The following is a 19,776-nucleotide window of genomic DNA, read 5'->3' on the forward strand; positions in this document are numbered from 1 at the left end:
CACCCGTCCGCCTGCCGCGGGAGGGCCGTCCCGGCGGCGCCCTGGGACGCGGCGGCCTCGCCGAGAAGCAGTCGGCCCTGGCTCTTTCTGGAAGCGCGCAGCGCCGGCGTTCGCGCAGCTCACGAACGCACGGAAGCGAACACCGAGGTTTCTGCGACTACTCAGCGTGGGCATCTGGGAACTTTAACTGAGCTCTGCGTACACACCGAGCAGTATGCGTACGTTATTTCACGGAGTATCCACAAGACGTGCGGGGAGCGCTTTTGTCTTCATTTGTATTACGAACAAATCGGACACACGGGAAGGAATGGTCTGTGGACCGCACCCCGCCCGCCCAGCTTCAGGGATTACAAACGTGTGGTTATTTTACTTATGCGGATGGTTTTGCTAAACACAGAACCACAACTGTGATCGCATTTAAAACTTAATGATTCCTCAGTACCCACAAACATAACTGCGTTCATTTCTCCTCCTCTTTTTCTGATATATTTTTAACAGTTTATTTGACTAGTGACCCAAACAAAGTCCATTTCCGCGGGCTGATATGTCCAGTTCGTCTGTTTTAATTTATAGGTTTCTCCCTCTGCCCCTCTACTTTCTTTTGCAATTTTTAATTATTGAGAAATTATGGGTCTTTTATCCTATGGTTTGAGTCTGGACTTTGCTATTTTGGCCCTGTGGTTAGTCTGACTCTGGTATTTTCTGTAAATTACTAGTTTTATCTTGAGGTTTAATAACATTTAGCTTTGATTTTTTTCAGGATTATTTTGTAAGTGGTGCTGTTCTACCGGCAAGTATATAATGTTTGCTGGTCTCCTTTTGGGATATTTGCTGCCATTTGATGGCTGCTATCGCCCGGAATCATGTTTTTGTTATGGTTCAATTTTAATAATATTTATAAAAATAAACTAATACTTGTTCTTTCTTGTTTAGTAGTTAGAATACTTCGTACAAAGACATCTCCTGTCTTTATTTTTCTCAGCTGATGTACCTATAGGTCTTATAGGAAAGGCAGGGAAATCTTTGATTCTCCCTGTTATTTACCTGTTTTCAAAATAAACTGGTTCCCCAGAAGATTCCAAAGGTGATTAATTAGTGTTTTAAAATATTATACCGAGCTAATAGATTAAAATGCAATTTCAACCCACTGCAGCTGGGATTGTTATGATACTTGACCAGCTTCGGTAGTGGATGCTGTTCAGATTGGCTTGTGTCTTCTGACGTGACTCTAGTGGTTCTTACAACTTCCTTGCTGTCTGATTGATGAACTGTTTCAGCCTCATCCTGTGCATCCCCTGTTTCCAAACCTGGATTCAGTCATTTCTCCAAGGAGCGCTGATCTTTTCGTGAAAGGTGATTGTTAGGGATCAAAATCTGAACTAAAAAATGCTCATTGCCATTTGGTTGGCCATTGATTCTAGGTGTTTTCATTGTTTCTAGATCTTTCCAGTGGCCACATTTGAAGAGAGGGATATGTTTATTTTATGATTGCATATTTGGTGAATCTATTCTGATAGTTCCTATTTAAATTCAGGACTTAAGAACTGTCACTGAACTAAATCTACCTTTCAGCTATATCTCCTTTTACCCACACACAAATCTCAGTTTCTCATAACTCAGACATAATTAGTTGTTTACATTACCCTACAGACTGTATGGCACATACACACACCAGTGTCAGAAAAAAACTGCCAATCCCCCCGCCAACAATGTGACTACTGAAAACACGGTTTTTTTTCTAGTTCTCTGCTGCATCTCCACTGAGGATGTGCAGTCAAATTACTGTAACTTAAAAAAAATAACTTGGAATAGTTCTCTGTGTAATTATGCCATCAACTTCATATTTCATTGGATTCATTTGTTTCCTTTTATTTTTAATTTTAGGATTTTCTTAAGATTTAATTTTACAGTTCTGCAAAATATTTTCACAGTTCATCTCCACCCGATCAATTTAAAAACTAGCGTCCATTCCTTCTCCCTCCACCGTGTTTCCTCCCTGCTTCTGTAAGCGATGATTTACAAACATTCTTCCCATTTTTGCAATGTGAAAAATATCTGTGTATATGCTCACAGCTGTTTCCCTCACTGAGACAAGCGACAGAATGGAGCACGCACTCTTCCCATCTTGCCCTTCAGTTTGGTGAAATACCCCGGCGCTAGATCCTCACTCCATAATCGTTACAGGGCCATCTGCCTCCTTTTGTGGCTGTATCCTAGTTTACTCAGCTGGGTCCCTCTGGTGGATGTTCAGTCTTTGTTTCTACAGATATATTAAATGGGCAGACTTAGACATATTTCTGGCTCATATTTTTGCCAATAGGTCACTGGGAGAGATTCCTACAAGTAGGGTTATTAGGTCAGATCAGATATATATATATATATTTGTGTAGATATTTCCCATCTCTTTTCCATAGAGGTGATGACATCTTTTATGAGCATTGTGTAAACACACCTTTTTCCTCAGAGCTTCACCAGTACAGAAGAGAGACACAATTTTTTGACAGTCTGATAGGTGAAAATGGCATCTCAGGAAGGTCTTAAAAATTTCATATGGGTGCGGCTGAACATCCTTTTATGCCATTAGGAGCCATTTGCATTTATTTTTATGTCAAGTGTTCACACCTCTAGCCTATTTAAAAATAGAGTATTGTTGGCTTTTTCTGAACTTCAAATTTTAAGTGGTACTTATAAAATAGTGATATTAACCCTTTGCGTTCAAAGTTGCAAATACTGTTTCTAGCTTGTTGCTTTTAATTTTGCTTATGGTGTTATTTTGTAGTGCCAAACTTGAAAATTTGGGCAGAGGGAAAAAATTCTCATATCTAGGTTATAAAGAAATTCACTCATATTTCTATTTGCATGGTTTCTTTTGAAACATTTAACTCTAGGATACATTTAGAATTGATCCTAGGGTAAAACAAGAGATAGAGCCAGCATGACCATATTTCTTTCCACTCCTCATTGGAATAATTTACCTTGATCATGTATCCACCCTTCCCTTCACTGGTCTCCAATGCTCCCTTTCTCAGTACTCAATTTCTATGTGCCATAGAGCCTACCTTTGTATTTTCAATTCTGTTCTGTTGGTGGTCCCATCTTTACTATGTCTTTACTAAATTTTTAAGTATGAGACTTTACTATGTTTTAATATCTGGTGGAGTTGTCCCTCCTAACACCACTGACTCTTCGCCCTCTTGCTCTTCTTGTTTAGTTCTTTTCCCCTGGCTCTTCTTAGCTTCTGTTCTTACAAATGAAATGTATAATGAACTCTAGAAGAGGAAGATGGTGTCTTAAAAACTTAGGGTTACATTAAATTTATAAATTAGAGCTGCTGTCTGTATTTGATTGAGTCTTTCTATTTGATCACATGGTATTCTTCCATTCAGATTACTTTTGTGTCTTTCAGAAGGGTTTAATTATTTTTTGTGTTTTTTTTGAGAGAAGGTCTCGCTATATAGTGCAGGCTGGGCTTGAACTCACGGCCATCCTCCTGCCTCAGCACCCCGAGTGCTGGGATTACAGGAGTGTGCCATCACGCCTGGCAAGAAGGGTTTAATTATTGTCTCATATGGATTTGGAACATTTCTTAAATTTATTGAGGGGAATTTCATTTTATTTTATATTATAAATGAGAGTTTCTCTTCAATTTTATGTTTTGCATGTACAGTATATACAGTAAAACCTTGGAGTGTGAGTAACTTGTTCTGTGAGAGTGTTCTTCAAGATGAGCAAACATTTCTAATCAATTTTAACTTGATAAATGAGTGATGTCTTGCTATATGGTAGTGTGTGACACCGAGTGTCACGTGATCTCATTCCCTCGCTGTGGGATTGTGGGTGAGCATTCCCAAATAAGGGGAGCAATGAATGTGTTTAATGAAAATGCAATGTCGCGTTTTCATGAGATCCTCAAAAGGAGGCAAAAGCCAATGTCTTTGGATAAGTTCCTTGTCAAAGTTGCACGACAAGAGAAAGAGTCCATTGAGCCAATAGATAGCAGTGATTGTGTTAGTGATAAAGTCACCTGCGTGGTAACCTTCCTGTCTCCTGTCTCTTACACCAACCATGAAGGCTTTCAAAGGTACATGCGGTTAATTTGTTTATTTTTCTTTGCATTTTCTTTATCATTTTGTATATATTACAGTATTGTAATCACTTTTACTTGAATATTTTTGGGTTGTGGAATGAATCATCTGAGTTTCTATTATTGCTTATGAGGAAATTCACTTTGATATACAAGTGCTTTGGATTGGAAGCATGTTTCCAGAATGATTTTGCTCATATATATATACATACCATATGTATGTATGTGTGGCATTAGTTTTGGTGTAACCTGTTACTTTATTGTCTTACTGTTTGTTGTATGGTTTTTATACCCATCCTTCTGGGGTTTCTAGAGCGACTGAATTCTCCTTCTTTCTCTCCAGTCCTTACACAGTGGCTTTGTCCTGTATATCCTCATGGATGGTCACCTCTGACAGTGTCACACAGCAGCAGATCCAGTGGGCCTCCTTTGCCCTTGGCTAGTTACCCCTCCACTGTGTCCTCCTTGGTGATATTTCGTCAAGTCAGAGGTACCAAACATCTTCTTACTGAGACAAGAATCTGAGATATGGAGATCGGTGACATGCTTGGTGGGAGGTCACACAGTGGGCCGATGGCAGGGTTCAGCGTGAGCTTGGGGCTGCCTGTCTTCAAAATCCCTACTCTTTGCACCACGACTCCCCATCTTCCATTGCATGGACCTCCTGTGCTCAACTCCTCAACAAGGACCTCACAGTTCAAGATACCTCAAGAGGTTTAAGTGAGTGTGCGATATGGTAAGTGCCCTGAGTGACAGGCTCAAACTCCTCTGCTTCTTTAGCTAGTCTCCTCCTTCCCGGACACCTTCTACTTATCAAGACAAGAGCCCTGGAAGGTCAGCACTGCCTCTCTTAGAAAGCAGTTTAGTGCCCATCTCTGTAATTTAACCAAGGCCCTCAGGAGCAGCCTCAGGCCTCTTTTCCCTTCCCTTCTGTACTGAAATAGTTTCCCCAATCTCACACAGATCTTTTTCTAGGAAGAACTCTCCCAAATGTACTTTCCTCTGTGTCATTAATTTAAAATTGTTTGAGACAAGGTCTTGCTGTGTAGTTCAGGTTGTCCTCATACTCACAGTGGTCTTCCTGTCTGAGCCTCCTGAGTGCTGGGATTATAGATGTGTGCCACCATGCTGGCCCTCCCCTGTGTCATTAGATTTTGAACTGAACTGCAGTGTCCTGTTTAGCATGACTGGCAGAGTCACTCATAGCCCTGCTGGCCAGCTCTGCCAATCAAACTGTGCTTAGTAAGAAAGAGAAAAGTACTTCTGTCCTGGGGAAGTGTAGTATGTGGAAGCTTCTGCAGGCACTAAAATAGCTCCTGGTCCGTTTGTTCCCCCTCATCTCCTTTCGGGGACACCTGGCTGTCATTCATGAATAGGGGATAGCTTCCTTTTCACTTTTCTCTGCCACAGGATAATATTTGTGTGTGTGTGTGTGTGTGTGTGTGTGTGTGTGTGTGTGTGTTATTTATATAATATCTTTGAGTCCCACAGGTTCTGTGGGGGGAATCTGCACTGCTGGAATTTCTAGCAGTTTCCCCAAATGGGCAGATGCCTCCCCCCATTGTGGGCTGTCTCTGTGAGGGACAGAAAGAGGGCAGTGAGCAACAGTCAAATCAGGCCCATTTTCTATTGTAATCCTCTGGCCTTTCAATAATTTTGACTTCTCTTTGCCACCAGCTCCCAGCCTTTGCCTTTGAAGGCCTTTTCCTTTCTTCCACTCTCTGCCTCTGCACGCCCCTCGCCCACCATAGCTTTGCTGTTTAAGCTACACTACCCGGGCGTAGGGTGCATGCTTAGACCCTTGTAGGTACCCAGGGCTTGGCTCCATGACTCAGTGCTGTGTGTGGCCCCCTAACTTTGGGGCTGCCTTGGCATTCCCAGTGGCAGGTGACTGGGGTTGGTGACCTCTGAGAGCTGTTACATCCTGAGTGCCACCCTGTACAGGTACAGGTCAAGAGGTTTGTCTTGTGTCCTAGTTGTTCCCATCCAAGTAGGGTTAGAAGAGGCAATCAGGATGGGCCTGAGGGTTCCAGGGGCAAAGTGTGGGCAGCTGAGAACTCATCCCAGAGAGGCCGAGGGGGGAAGCTTTACTGGCAAAAATCATGTCCTTCTCAAGTGTAGTATGGAGACCTTTCTTTTGCCCTGTTGATGGAATAGAGTTTAACAATGGCTAGAAGGCCAGCTTGGGCCATACAGAAATAAGACTATTTTAAGGGCTGGTCTAATTATATCAAGTCCATGCTTTTCAAAAAATGAAAAGAAAAAAAAGTGGTCTGCATTCTGATCTTAGTTTATAGACAAATAAAAGGAAAATGACCCCCATCTGGGATCATGACTTCCAGCAGTGGAGACTGAATATCTTGGGTTCAGCCTTTATTCTGTTGTTGAGGTATTATATAGCCTTCTAGTCTGCAGTCTGTTTATCTTTGGATTTGATGGATTATCCAGACATTGCTAGACCTGCTTTGCAGATGAGGAACCTGAGACCCAAGCAACTGTCCTGTAGTGAGCTGCAGCCGGAGCCAGTTGCTGTGTACTGAGCAGAGACGAGTTCCGTTGCCTTCCCTTCTAGCTCGGTTGTCAAGATGCCTGGTTCCTCTTGGCCCGTCTGAGTGTAAGCCCCTGCCCAGCCCGGGCTGACATGGGGAACTGGGGCGCTCTGGTGGTTCAGATGCACGTGTACTTGGCTTCAGGAGTTTAGGGCGATCCCTGCAGGAATGGCTGCCCCTTAGGTTTGACAGGCCTTGAGGCCCTGACTGTTTAACACAGCTGTCCGTCCCTCATAGCCCACACGGTGCAGGTGGCACAGTGGCAGCAGGGAGGCCTGAGGGGACAGCGTTGTACCTCATGTGTGCTGTGCTGTCAGCCTTGCATGGACGACAGTGAAGCAGCATCGCGAGATAAAACGTGGGCAGCAGGGCCCAGTGTGGGGTCCCTGTGTGCATCTGCTTGGCTCTCCCAGCCACGGAGGATGGCCTGTGACCTTCACGGGGAAGGCCACATGCTGGACCCCGGGAGGCAAAGCATCTGAGTTGGTACTTCCTGTTAGCATTAGAGACTGACTGAACTCGGAGATCCCCAGGCCAGCACTTGGGGAAGGAAGACAGGAGAGGAGCAGCCATGCACAGAGAGACAGCTGAGAAGGCAAGGCTGAGGGAGTCCGGCCTCGGAACCACAGGCTGCTGGCCAGCGTGGTGGATGGGTCTGGCGCTGGGTGGAAACCGCCCCAGAGAGCAGGAAAATAGCCCGGCCCAGCCACGCAAGCGAGGAGGATGGAGCCTCTGCGTGCTGCCCTGCCCAACAGGGGAATCGCCAGCTGTGTGTGGTTATTTCAAGTAGTGAAGATTAGATAAAAATTTTAATTCATTAGTCTCATGAGTCACATGTCAAGTGCTCAGTCACCATAAATAGCTGGTGGCTACCAGATTGGACAGTGTAATGTAAGAGTTCCATCACCACAGAAAGCTCTGTTTGAATCTAAGACATCTCATTAATATTTTATATTGATTGCACAGTGAAATGGCATTTTGAATACACAGTATTGAGTTAAATATGACATGGTATTAAGTTTACATGTTAATTTTTATGTTTTTTACTGTGGGTGGTAGAAACTAGTAAATTACTGATGTGACTCGTATTTCTATTATAGATATGTACAGGAATATATCTCTATTCATTTTTTTCTTTTTTTTTTTTGAATGAGGAATTGAACTCAGGACCTTGTGCTTGCCAGGCAGGCATCATGCTGCTGAGCTATACTCCTGGCCTTATTCATTGTTTTTAATACCACATCTATTCAGCGATATTCAGTCAGATGATGTCTGTAAAAACCCTTAGCTGGGTATGGTAACACATGCCTGTAATCATAGCTACTCTGGAAGCTGAGGTAGGAGGATCTCAAGTTTGAGCCCAGCCTGGGCAACTTAGCAACTTCGCAAGACACTGCCTCAAAGTAAAATAAAAAGGGCTGGGGGTGTGGCTCAGTGGTATGGCATCTGCCTGGCAAGCTCAAGGTCCTGAGTTCGATTCCCAGCTTTGGTCGCAATCCCAGTACTGCAGAAAACCAAACTTAACCCTTTCTCAATAGTAAACGTGACAGAGGCAGTCCAGGTTAATGGGACAAGTACAACTTTGCAGCAGGAGAGATTCAGGTTCAAACTGCAGTTCCCTTCCCCTAGTGGCTTTGTGATCTTGGGCAAACTGCATGCCTTAGATTTTTCATCTGAACAGTGTAATTAATGAGGGATTTGCCTCAGCGCTGGTGTGAAGGTTACTGTGTGTAACCCACTACCCAGCTCCTAGGAATCCTCAGCAAGTGCTGGCTGCTGTGTTCCCACTGGTTCATTAGTGCTCGGCGTTCCCTCCCAGCCCTCTGCCCAGGGTCCCACCTGGGTACTCACCTGCTGGCAGCTGCTGGCCCAGGAGGCCCGGAGGGCGCCCCAGTCTTCGGAGCGCTTGGCCTTGCTGTCCAGGAGCACCCGCAGCTGTGTCTCCAGCTCCTGGCTGACCTGCTCGAGGGCGTGAACCTTGGCCATGTATCCCAGCAGGCAGCCGCCCAGGTCCTCGCTGGCGGCGTGGTCAGTATCTGGGCCTGGAGCCGGCACTGTGGCCAGGCCTGAGCTGCGCAGGCCCTGCAGGAAGATGCTGCTGATGCCCAGGGCCCGGCGGGTCACACGAGCGCCCAGACCACCCATGTACCCACTGGGCGCCATCCCTACATAGACCCCAGGGGCGCGGACAAGGCTGCCCGCAACAGCTCTGGAGGCCGGGGGGCTCTCCAGCGAGGATGGTGACCTCGTCCCCCTGAAGGATGCCCTAGACCTCTGGAGGGGCATGCTGGGGCCGGCGCCGGAGGGCAGGTCCACCACCACTCGCTGCTCACTCATCCTCCTCTGCCTCTCGGTGTCCAGCAGGTCTGCAGAGTCCAGTGGCTTTTGGTCTCCAGCCCCAGCATCCCTGTGGCCTGGCCATGGGCCTCTCTGGAAGCTCCTCCACCCCCAGTGTGCTTTGTGTGCTACTTTCCACGCGTTTCCACCATTCACCGAGCTGAAAGGGAGGCAGGTCCTGCCCAGGCTGCGTGCAGAGAGGCACTCATGCGTCCTGTGATGCGAGGTCATGTGCCCAGCCACCCAGAGTGTTCTCCTGGTATGGGGGAGGCTGGATCAGTGCAGGCTGTGGGAGTGGATCAGCTGGGTTTGTGGATTTTATTGCCAAAGAGAGAGCAAAGGAGGCATCAAGGAGCCCCATTTCACAGATGAATAAACTGAGGATCAGTGACCTCAATTACAAGTGTGGTGATCATTTCCCTCAACACTCCAATCACAAGCCAGGATCCAGTGTAAGGGTTTCAGTGCGACTCTTTGCCTCTCTCTGTGTGCTGGTGTGTGTGGAAGTATCAAAGTGAAGGTGACAGAGGGTGACCTGGATGTGGACCAGCCCTGGCCCCAGGGACCCGGGAGGGTAAGTCACACCTAGCCTGCTGCTTTCGTCCTCTCCCCCAGCGCCTAGCGGTTCCAGGTTCCTCCCCAGCTCCTTTCTCCCCTTCGTTTCCCATCTCCATCCTCCCAAGCCCTGCTGCTCAGCTGCTTGACCTGCGCTGTGTCCATGCTCCTCTCCAGACCTTGCTTCCCCCGCTGGCCTGGGCTTGGACTCTGGTGCAGCAGACATCCGGTTCCAAGCAGGTTTGGGCTCCACACACGTGGGCACCTGTAGTGCTTGGTCTCCTACAGCTCCGCTTCCCTGCCTGTCAGACAACTAATGAAGAGAAACACCCAGGAATGTTGCTGCTGGGCTCCTCAAAGGTGCACCATGCTAGGATTTGGTGAGACACCTGGGTTTTAATTCCTGCCCCCAGCCTCCACAAAGTCAAGTTCTTCAGGGTCACACCCCCTTCACTTCAGAAAGGTCACTCCAGCCTCAGGACGACAACGTGGGCCTATGGTTACAACATGCACTGCACTTAAGCTTTACCCTAGAGAAACCAGGTGGTGCAAATGCAGGGCTGGAATTCATCACAGACCCAGTCCGCGGAGCATACTCCAACAAGAAGGGGACAGAGCCCACTGTGAGTGAGTGCTGAGTCCATCCCAGTGCCTGTAGGGTTCTCAGTTCAACCTCAGAAGACAGGGATGTTGCTGCTTGGGCTGTGTACTGCACAGCTCTGGAGTATCATCATCTGTCTGCAACTGGCTATTGTCCCCATGTGACATGGACCTTAAGAACTGCAGTGATTTACCAGAAAGTAGCAGAGCTGCAATAAGGAGGCCTCTTCTGATTCCGTCCCGCACCCACCACCCACAGAGCGGGCCGCCAGCTGAGGTCACACAGGTCGTGTTAGAAGACCTGGTCACCTACTACAATGTTCTGGGTGCTCTTTCTTCCTCTTGGCTGGGACACCACAGCCCTTCCTTCCCCTGCCCCCTTCATGCACTGTGTATTTACTATGACACAAGGCACTTTCTAATATAATGTTCATTCTTGATGAACAGATTACAGAACCAACTGTGGCATCGTGCAGTGAAGAGTGGTCCTGGTGCTCTGGAGACTGTGACAGTGACTTCCTCCAAATATAGGTGACACTGCTGGGGCAGGGCCTTGAGTGGGATCAGTTCCACTCAAGGTTAAATGAAGGACAGACTCAAGCTATTCAATTGTTTGCAGTGGTGTCGTGCTTACGCACTGTTGTGGTATAGGATGGTAACTCAGAGCTCAGCTTTATGTTTCTTTGCCCAAAGAGATTTACCCTAAATGTCCTGAACCCCGGGGAGACGGAAAACTTCTCCACAGACCTGAAGAGAGGTGATTCTCTTTTGGAGGAGTCACACACATGTTCTAAAGGATCTGTTTCAAGAAATGATAAACTGCTAATCCTGTTATCTCACCATACTTATAAAACCCAGCTTAATGTCAAATCAAATTAAAAGATACAGACAGATACGAAGTAGTATTGGTACGGCTTAAATGAGGCTTAAGTTATTTTAAAAATGAAAAGAAGGCAAAATGTATTTGCATCTGAATCATCTGGGTAATAAAATAAGTTTATTTATATATACATGGTAGCTGAATTCTGTGGGTACGGAAAAATAAATCATACATCCACAAATGTATATATAACATATGTATCTTTGATTACATATATTATATATAAATTTTACTTTACAAACAGATTTCTCTCTATATATACTCACACACATTGAAATAGTCAATGCAATAATTAACAGAAACACTGTGATAAAGTGAAGATCAGACAACATGTTAGAAAACAAATCTCAGAGCAACAGTTAACCTGCTTCTTTGTAAGCTGAAGTCTTTGAAGAAAGACAAGAAGGAAACTCATGTTTAAGTTGGTTCAAACAACATTGAGAACACACATTTTTGAAGGCCATCCTGTTTTTGAAAAGGAAAACATAGGAAGAAAGGAAAAAGTCATGGTGAGAAGACCACAGCAACAAACACAAACATACGGAGCAACATTCAAATTTGATTCCCAATCTGACTATAAGAACATCTATATTCAAAATATACTATCAAACTATTTGTTCTTTTTTTGAGAAAAGAAGCGTTAAAGCAGTTATCTTCTCTCCTAGCCACTATTAGGGGAAAACAGCGAAGCGGCCGCATCTGGAAGTCCCTGTAGCAGTGTAGGCTGCACGGGGCACAGGGAGGTGGCCGAGGCGGCACAACCGGGACGGGGATGGGAGGTGAGCTGACAGCAAGTCCGTGGGCTGACCGAGGCTGCCAGGCAGCACAGAATGGTGCTTCTCCCAAAGGACTCTTTTCTTGCTCTTTTTATCTTGCAGGAGGAAGGTTTCAGAAGTGACAGCTCCATACCTCAAAGTTTTTTAGCAGAACCATTCCTCAGGGGCACAACACCACGGCCCTTGCAGAAAGCAAAGCCAAACCCCGCAGATAAACACTTGGTCCTGGAGGAAGGGCCTGCACGCTTGAGCTCTGGAGCTGGGTTCTGTGTCTACTCCCACCCAAGAGCAAGCACGGGGCTGCACTAAGATGGGCAGCAGAACCGATGGAGACAGGGGCTCTTCAGGGGAACTTTAAAAATATTTTCTGCCCCAAGGGTGGGGCAGTCCTGCCGCTACTATGGTGGCAGCGCCCTGTGGATGATGTCAGGGGGATGCGACTTTCGGGTGCCTCCATGTCGCTGTGGACTCCTGAGGGCAGCATGCCCTGCCTGCCGGCCAGAACTCGGCTGGAGTTAGACTTGACGTCAGGGGCGCCACCGTGACGCGGCAGGTGCTCGTCCTCGGGGAGGCTCTGTGCTTCGGTCTGTGTCTTCCTCCTAGGAGGCCCAGAGGGAGGAGACAGTGTCACACTGAACGAGACCGTTTTCACACTGAGCTTCTACAGGAGGTCCGTCTTTCCCCTCACCTGCCTCGGGCTGCTGGGCCGAGTGCTCAAGAACAGTTATTAAGAGAAGCAATCAATGCCACTGCTTTGCTTAGAAATACCTTTATTTTATAAAGCCACAGATCATTCTGTAAAGTTTTTTTTTTGTTTTGTGTTTAAACCACACTTATAAAAAAGGTGTTGACAATTCTTAGGAAAAAAAGCTGAAAATGTTTCTCATTAAGTCAGGGTTACACAAAGGTTATATTTATAATATATATTTGTATATTTATAATTTTGAAGGACAAAAACAGGGAATGGCAAAACAAAGGCTGCTGCAGTTAGATCTCGGACACTTGGTCGTTTCCTGCGAACAGCGTCTCCTGACAGAAGGGGTTCACCAGGACCATGCCGGTGTCACGGTAGTCGCCGTTGGCCGGGGAGCGAGGCTCGGAGAGCTGGTCCTGGGGAGAGAGGGGGAGACTGTGAGAGGGAAGCTGTGAGAAGCGGCCGTTCCTAAAAATGCACACACAGGTGTGTGTACTCGGGCTTCTTGGTCCCTGTTTTCATCTCCATTGCGAGCGCTGAGCTGCTGCCTGCTGTCCTTTCACGCTTCTATAGCAGCGTCCTCCCCATACCTCACCCTCAATGGCTGCAGGGGGTGCTGCCGTCCGTGTTGAAGTCCGAGCGGACTTGCCCGGCATACAGCACGTGGCTTGCTGCCCTGCTGGGTCATTTCCCCTCCCAACCCTCCCAGAGCTGGGTCAGAATTATCACCCCATTTCCTGTCACATGAGCAGTGCTGAGCTGAGTACCTGAAGCTCTGTGTGACTGCACAATAGGTGCTGAGTCAAAAAGTCAGCCTGTGTGCTCAACCGCAGGGAAGAGGGGCCTAGAAACTGGCAGTTCACTGTGTAGAAGCTACGCTGCTCCGGCATGGTTCTGCTCCCAACCACCAGGAATGCTAAGCACTTGTGGGGTGCCGAATGGCTGAGCCCAGACTCAAGCCAGGGGTTCATTTAGGGAAGAAGAGAACAGAAGGAAAGGCCAGGGAGGGGTGTGGGAGCAGGTGCCTGGGGAGGGAGGGAGGCTGAGAGAGAAGGGCAGCTGTTGCTGCACTAAACCACTGGGGTTTCGGAACCTCCAGGCCATTTCAGGCCAGATGAACTCAAACCAACAGCAGGCCTAGTATGCTGCATTATGTTATATTTGCTTAGAAATGGCTTCTTTTTAAGAAGCCATAATTAATTCTCTTAAGTTTATTTTTAACAAAACATAGGCAGAAGATACTGTTTGAGGAGGACTTGTTGCTTTATGCCTCATAAGGGGGAAAGACGACATCCCACTGTGGATCTGTTTCTTCGGGAGGCAGGAGTTTCCTTCAAAGGCGGCCCTGAGCGAGCGCTCATGAGGAGGCGTCCTGGGCCGGCCTCCTGACAGAGAGACAGGCAGACGCTGAGGACAGAAAGCCCCTTTCTCCGCCGAGCGTCGGGCTGAGTGGTGAGGGGATTCTGCAGGCTCAAGCTGGCTTGTTTCACAGTCCTCATGAAGCAAGTGTTTGCCAAGTGAACTGCAGGATATGTTTCTCAACATAAAAAAGAGTTATTTAGAAAACAAAGAAGGCAAGAAAGGAGAAAAAGAGAGGAGGAAGAGGAAGAAGCGAGAGAAAAGTTCCTCGCAGCTCCTGGGCAGTGCTGTCTTGTCTGTTTAGCTCAGGATTTGTGCTTTGCCGGTTCCATCAGCACAGAAGGGCATGGGAGGCAGAGGAGCTTGCCGAGGCAAAGTGCTTGGCAGTCTCTAAAGCTGGCGGCCAAAGATGGGCAGTGGGCACGTGTCCCGGACACGGGCACGGGGGAGTCTGCCCCTGGGCCCTGTGGTCACCTGGTGCCTGGGCAGCAGTGCAGGCGTCCCCAGCCTGCGTCCTGGCTCCAGGACGTTTGTCTTTGCCCGTACACAGCGTGAACTCAGAGAGCTGGAACAGATTGTAATGTTTCTCTAAACAAAGACGAGTAGACTGCTGGGAGGCGAACAGTATTCAGCTCTGCTTGGAGGCCAAGCCAAGCTGTTTGTTGTGGGTCCGTGCTGTCCTCATCCTCGGCTCCGGAGCCTGTGCCTGGAGGGGAGGCCCTTTCCGCCAGGACCTGTGGCTGAGCAGGGTGGTGGTGCCAAGCTGCACCTCGCTGGAACGGTGCCTGGCTGTGGTGCTCTGTGAGCAGGGGCCTTTTCTACAGCGTGGCCCCAGCACTGTTCTTTGGCTTTGGCTTACAGTTGCAGAGAGAGCACGAAAGGTGGCAGAATGGGCCAGTCCTTTGTCGTGTTCCAGCTTTTCGCTTACTATGCCGGAACATATGTGCGTCTCCACTTAAGGTCAATGCTGCCATGAAGCCTGTCCCTTCTGATTATCCTTTGGTTAAAGTTTAATTTTTTTAAATTTTTTTTTATTAAGCATCTACTGTGTGTTAGGCTTATGGGGTGAAGAAAATTTGTAGTTCATTGTTTTGCTACACACCAAGCATTTGCCATGTATCAAGCACTGTCCTTGGTGCGGGAATGGAGCAGGGACACAAGGGAGGCTCCTGCCCTCAGGCAGGTTATATTAGGAGTGATCAGAAAATACGGTGAATGCTTAAGGTTTAAAAAATTTATTACAGTAAAAAACACAATGTTAATCCTCTCACTTCTAACACAGTCATCCCATCTTTCCTGCCATGTTCTTTTTTTTTTTTTGGTTTTGGTTTTTCTCCTGTACCAGGAACCGAACTCACGACCTTGCGCTTGCCAGGCAGGCGCTTTTGCTGCTGAGCTAAATCCCCAGGCCCCCCTGCCATGTTCTTAAGTAGTTGTGAAGTACTCTTTCCTGAGTATTTTTAGTTGTGGCTGGCTTGATGTTCTGAATTTACTCAGCATCTATATTTTGAAAACTCATTTTGACTCTGTAGAAGAGCAGGAAGTTACAGTGTCAGATCCAGTGAAAAGGTGGATGAGGACACTGTGTTATGTTATGGGCCTGCGTTTCTGATGGCAGCATTTGGCAGCAGCATTCACAGTGTTTTTGATCACACCTCATAAAGACACTCAAAAGAGGACTTCCAGAACTTGAGAAAGTAGCATGATGATGTGTTTTTGCAGTTGGGGGAGTATTATGAGAGGGATTAATGGCAAAGTGTCTCTCACTATAACAATAATAATAATAATTATTACTTTTTCTGAGACAGAGCCTTGCTATGTGGCTCAGGCTGGTCCTGAATTCACTATGTAGGTCAGTCTGGACTCGAACTGTGGCAAGCCTCCCGCCTCGTATAACAATTATTTTTAAAAAATTAAGCAATCATTAATTTTTGATCGCACCTGCGTTCCATCAGGAAGTACATCACAGGAGAGACCAACGCAGTGTCAGGTGGTGAGAAGTGATTTGAAGGAAAAAATCCTGGGCAGCGACCAGAGAGTGGAGCAGGGAATTAATCAGTTTGGAGAAGTGAGGGAAAGGCTCCCCCAGGATGTGATATTTGAACAGAGACCTGAAGGAAGCAAGGGCCTGAGGCATCCAGGAGAAAAGTATTTCTGAGAGGTGGGAGAACAAAGCTGTGTGGGAGGAAGAGCACGAAGGACAGCATGGCTGAGCGGGGGGCGGCAGGGAGGAGCAGCGCCGGCTCCAGAGGGGCGGTGTGAGTTCTCTTCATAGTGAGGAGGGGCCCTCTGAGAGCCGGGAGCCACGGCCGAGGAGGGTTCTAGGTACTGCGTGGAGACTGCAGAGACAAGGTGGTAATGGGCGCTCTGTCTGCAGAGCTTGGCGCAGCAGTGATGACGTAAGAGAGGGTGCTGCACCTGCGCTGAGACAAAGCACTGTCTTCGGCAGAACCAATGGCACCTGCTGCCAACCTGGCCACCAGGTGAGTTTTATGCCTGAGGGAAGCAGGCAGAGGGGAGGTGAGAGCTCAGTCCTGGGCACACGGAATGGGAGGTGTCTGCTAGGCTCATGGGGCAGACAGCTGACAGGTGAGTGTGGAGTTCAAGAGAGCTATCAAGGCTCCAGAGAGAAATTCGTGGTGCAGGACGGCATTTCATTCATGGAGGTGAGTGGGAAGGGAAGAGCAGCCATGGTAGGACGGAGCCTGGGCATTCCAGTGATCAGAGGCTGGGGCATGATTAGGCCCCAAGCTCAGCAACTGAAGGGGCTTCTGGGAGCAGGAGGACCAGAGAGGCTGGGCCCCATCGCTGGGGGGTCGGCAATGCTGCTGGAAGGAGGAGTACAGATCTCAGAGCGGTGAGCAGTGTGGGAGTGAGTGGTTGTTCCGCTGTGGAGAGACCAGGGAGTCACAACCCCAGTGAGCCCTGTGATGACGCAGCAGGGGGCGCGGGGGCCAGTCTGGCGGGAGAGACAGCCTTCCTGAGGAAGTGACATTTAGGCTAGGCCCTGAATGATGGGCCCGGATGACACCCAGGAGAGGCAGCAGCCCACCTCCAGGCCTGCAGTGGGCGTGGCATCACTTGGTCATGAAGGAACAAAAATAAACCCAAGGTGGCTGCAGCTTAGCAAATAAATGAGGGGAGGGGTAGGATGCAAGGCCAGGACATTGGGTGGGGACCAGGTCTACCTCATTAGCCCTGTGAAACACTGTGCACGTTAACTCAGGGCAGCGGGAAGCTGCTGAGGGGCTCTGGGCGTAGGAGTGATGTGACTGCATCCCTGCCTGTAGGAGCTCATTTCCTGAGCGCTGCCCTGTGGGAGGATGGGCACAAACTCCTCTAGGCTCTGCCTGCCTTACCCATGTCTTGCTCGCAGACCACCGCAGCTGTGTCCAAGTTGAACTACCTAGTTTTGGTTTGTCTTTCTGTCCACTTGTTCTTCCACTAAACCAACTTTGATTCCCTCCTTATCCACTCTCTGATCAACATGGAACATGGTTGACAGGGTCAGCATAACCCTAAACTATGTTGCCTCAAGTGCAGAACTTTCAACTGACCCCTCACTGTCCCAGACCCCAACACCCATGCAAGGTTGTGCCTAATCTGGCCCTGTGTGCCTTTCCCTGGCTGCATGGAAGAGCATGGGCTGGGTCAGGCCTGGTCCTGCAGCCCCACTCACACAGGCCAGCCAGCCGTCATGGACCAAGGCTCCCGTGCAGCTCCAGGGTCACATGCTGCCCCTGTGCCCAGGCTACATCCTCAGTGCAGTGTCTCCAGCTGCATTTCTCTCCCAGCACTTTCCTGGAAAGCCTTCCTCCCTGGGGTTCTAGCTCTGTGTCTACCACTGTTCTCTATTTCCTCTCATTTGTTTTCTTTCTGAGTGATGCTGGGGTGTGTTCTCTGGCTACATCTGAGTATCCAAGCCTCCTGAGCAAGCTCTCATCGTCACAGTCCCCTGACACTGCCACAAAACAGGCCCTCAGAGAGCGGATTTACTGCACCTAGAAACCATAAATTCTGAGAAGAGTGTAGCTCAAACTTTAGCATGCAGAAAGTACCTCTTGTTAGAAAGTCGACCCTAAAGTTGGGTGCTGTGATGCTTGCCTGTAATCCCAGCACTCTAGGAGGCTGAGACAGAAGGATCTCAACTTGGAGCCCAATCTGGGCAATTTAGTGCCTCAGGGAGACCCTGCCTCAAAATAAAAAATAAAAAGGACTAGGGAGACCCTGCCTCAATATAAAAAATAAAAAGAACTAGGGACGTACTTCAGAGTGAAGGCCCTAGGTTCAAGTCCCAGTACCACCCCCGACCCCTACATACACAAAATGCAGGCCCTGATTCAATGGGCCATGGCAGGGCGTGCAACTTCTGGCTATTATGGCTGCTGCTGGAGGAGCAGCCTCGGTCAGGCCACTGAGGAGCAGGCCTCAGAGATGAGTGGATGCACCCTGGCTCTCCTTGGGGCCTGTGCTTTTCTGTGCAGCAGGGCCAGCACTTCCGGGGGACCGAGGGCTGCGGCTCATCACCTCAGAGGTCTCCAGGGACTGGATTTCCCGCGGTAGCTCCACAGCATGCCTGTTGAAGTAGTCCATGGTGATGGCGTTGTTCCAGTAACTCAGGTTGTTCTCAGGGTTGGCCGTCTTCTTCTTCCTCCTCATGCAGCACACTGTGAGCAAGACGGCTGTGGAGAGCAGAGGCCAAGTCAGAGGAGGCCGAGAGTGACAGGCTGAGCCAATGTTGCAGGTGACAAGTGCGGGAATTTAGGTGACACCGCTAAGCAAACACAGCATTCAGCCACTTACCCCACCCACTCACTTACGTGTTCCTCCAACTAATACCTCTCTATGTTGGTGCTCGCTTTGTGCCAGGAACTATTAAAAGTATTTAGGAAAGAGGGGTGGGAAAGGCCAAGCCCCCTTTGCTCCATAAACTTTCATCCTCCTGCATGTATGGACAGGGTAGAGGGGTCAGTCAGTATATAATAAACAAAGTGAACAACTAAGACATTCGGAGAGTGATAACCATTTGACGAAAATGGAGCAGGGCAGTGTAGAAGGCAACGAGGGCAGCTGGGGAGAGAATGCGGACGGTCATTATGGAAGGCCTCCCTGAAGAGCTGATGTGCCTGCACCATAGGTCCTGTGTAACTGTCTGCAGCTTCTACACACATACATGTGCATATACATGGATGATGGTGGGCCAGAGAGACACTGTTTAGTCAGGGACGTTGCTTAGTGAGTCCCTGCCATCAAGGCCTCGAAGGAAGGCAAGGGCCCTTTAGTGAGGCTCACTATGCCCTGCCCCTCTACTGCAGCCAAGAACTCTTCCATCAGCCCAGGGCTGACCCCAGAGCACACCCACCTTCTGCAGAGCCAGAGTCTGGGGACCCTCTCCCCCATAAGCAAGGCTTTTTGTGGGTACAAACTGAAGGCATATCAGAATTATTAATTCATTTAATTCCCCTTTTCACCCTAAGGGGTCAGGCCATTAGGGTCCCTGTTTTACAGACGGGAAGTCTGAGGGTCAAAGAGGTAAAGTGACTTGCCTGAGGGCAAACCCAGATACCTGGACTCCGAAGTCTGAGCTCTTATGCATCTGTGGCTCTGCCTCAGACTGCAGCAAAAGCCTAGCCTGCAGTGGCTGCCTGAGCAGGGCTCTCCACAGCTGGACTAAGCACACTGTGATGTGTGACCCCTCTGCTCACGCTGACACCGTCCAGGGGAGAGCAGCGTGTCTGGATTTGGATGAACCAGGTGTGCACAGAGTGCTGTCTGGGAAGGCCCCTGAGATCTGAGATGACCTGTCCAGGTCACACGCAGAATGCTGATGCCACAAGGTGACACGTGCCCCCTCGGGAAGCCAATAGTGAGGACTGAACACCCCGTCCAGGCTCGCCATGGCTGGCACCGCGTAGGGCGGTGTGGGGGCCGGGTGGCAGGGC

General features: G+C 48.6%; 2 protein-coding genes across 10 annotated transcripts in view; both read right to left on the bottom strand.

Moving 5' to 3' along the window:
* Bfsp2 (beaded filament structural protein 2, phakinin) overlaps positions 1 to 8,970 on the bottom strand; it is a 61,801-nt gene extending 52,831 nt beyond the window's left edge. Inside the window, exon 1 of the mRNA XM_005406819.1 lies at positions 8,485 to 8,970. Coding sequence (XP_005406876.1) covers positions 8,485 to 8,970 — 486 coding nt within the window. The remainder of the gene's footprint in view (positions 1 to 8,484) is intronic.
* A 3,564-nt stretch (positions 8,971 to 12,534) lies between these two features.
* The window catches only part of Tmem108 (transmembrane protein 108), a 326,253-nt gene continuing 319,011 nt past the window's right edge, over positions 12,535 to 19,776 (bottom strand). For all 9 annotated transcript variants that reach the window (XM_013505807.1, XM_013505806.1, XM_013505805.1 and 6 more), the window contains 2 exons: positions 18,362 to 18,516; positions 12,535 to 12,891 (listed from right to left, as the gene is read on the bottom strand). In XM_013505807.1, coding sequence (XP_013361261.1) covers positions 12,769 to 12,891; positions 18,362 to 18,516 — 278 coding nt within the window. In that variant the 3' untranslated portion in view covers positions 12,535 to 12,768. The remainder of the gene's footprint in view (positions 12,892 to 18,361; positions 18,517 to 19,776) is intronic.

This window comes from Chinchilla lanigera, unplaced genomic scaffold, assembly GCF_000276665.1.
Source record: "Chinchilla lanigera isolate Chin_1 unplaced genomic scaffold, ChiLan1.0 scaffold00100, whole genome shotgun sequence".
NCBI classification, from domain to species: domain Eukaryota; kingdom Metazoa; phylum Chordata; class Mammalia; order Rodentia; family Chinchillidae; genus Chinchilla; species Chinchilla lanigera.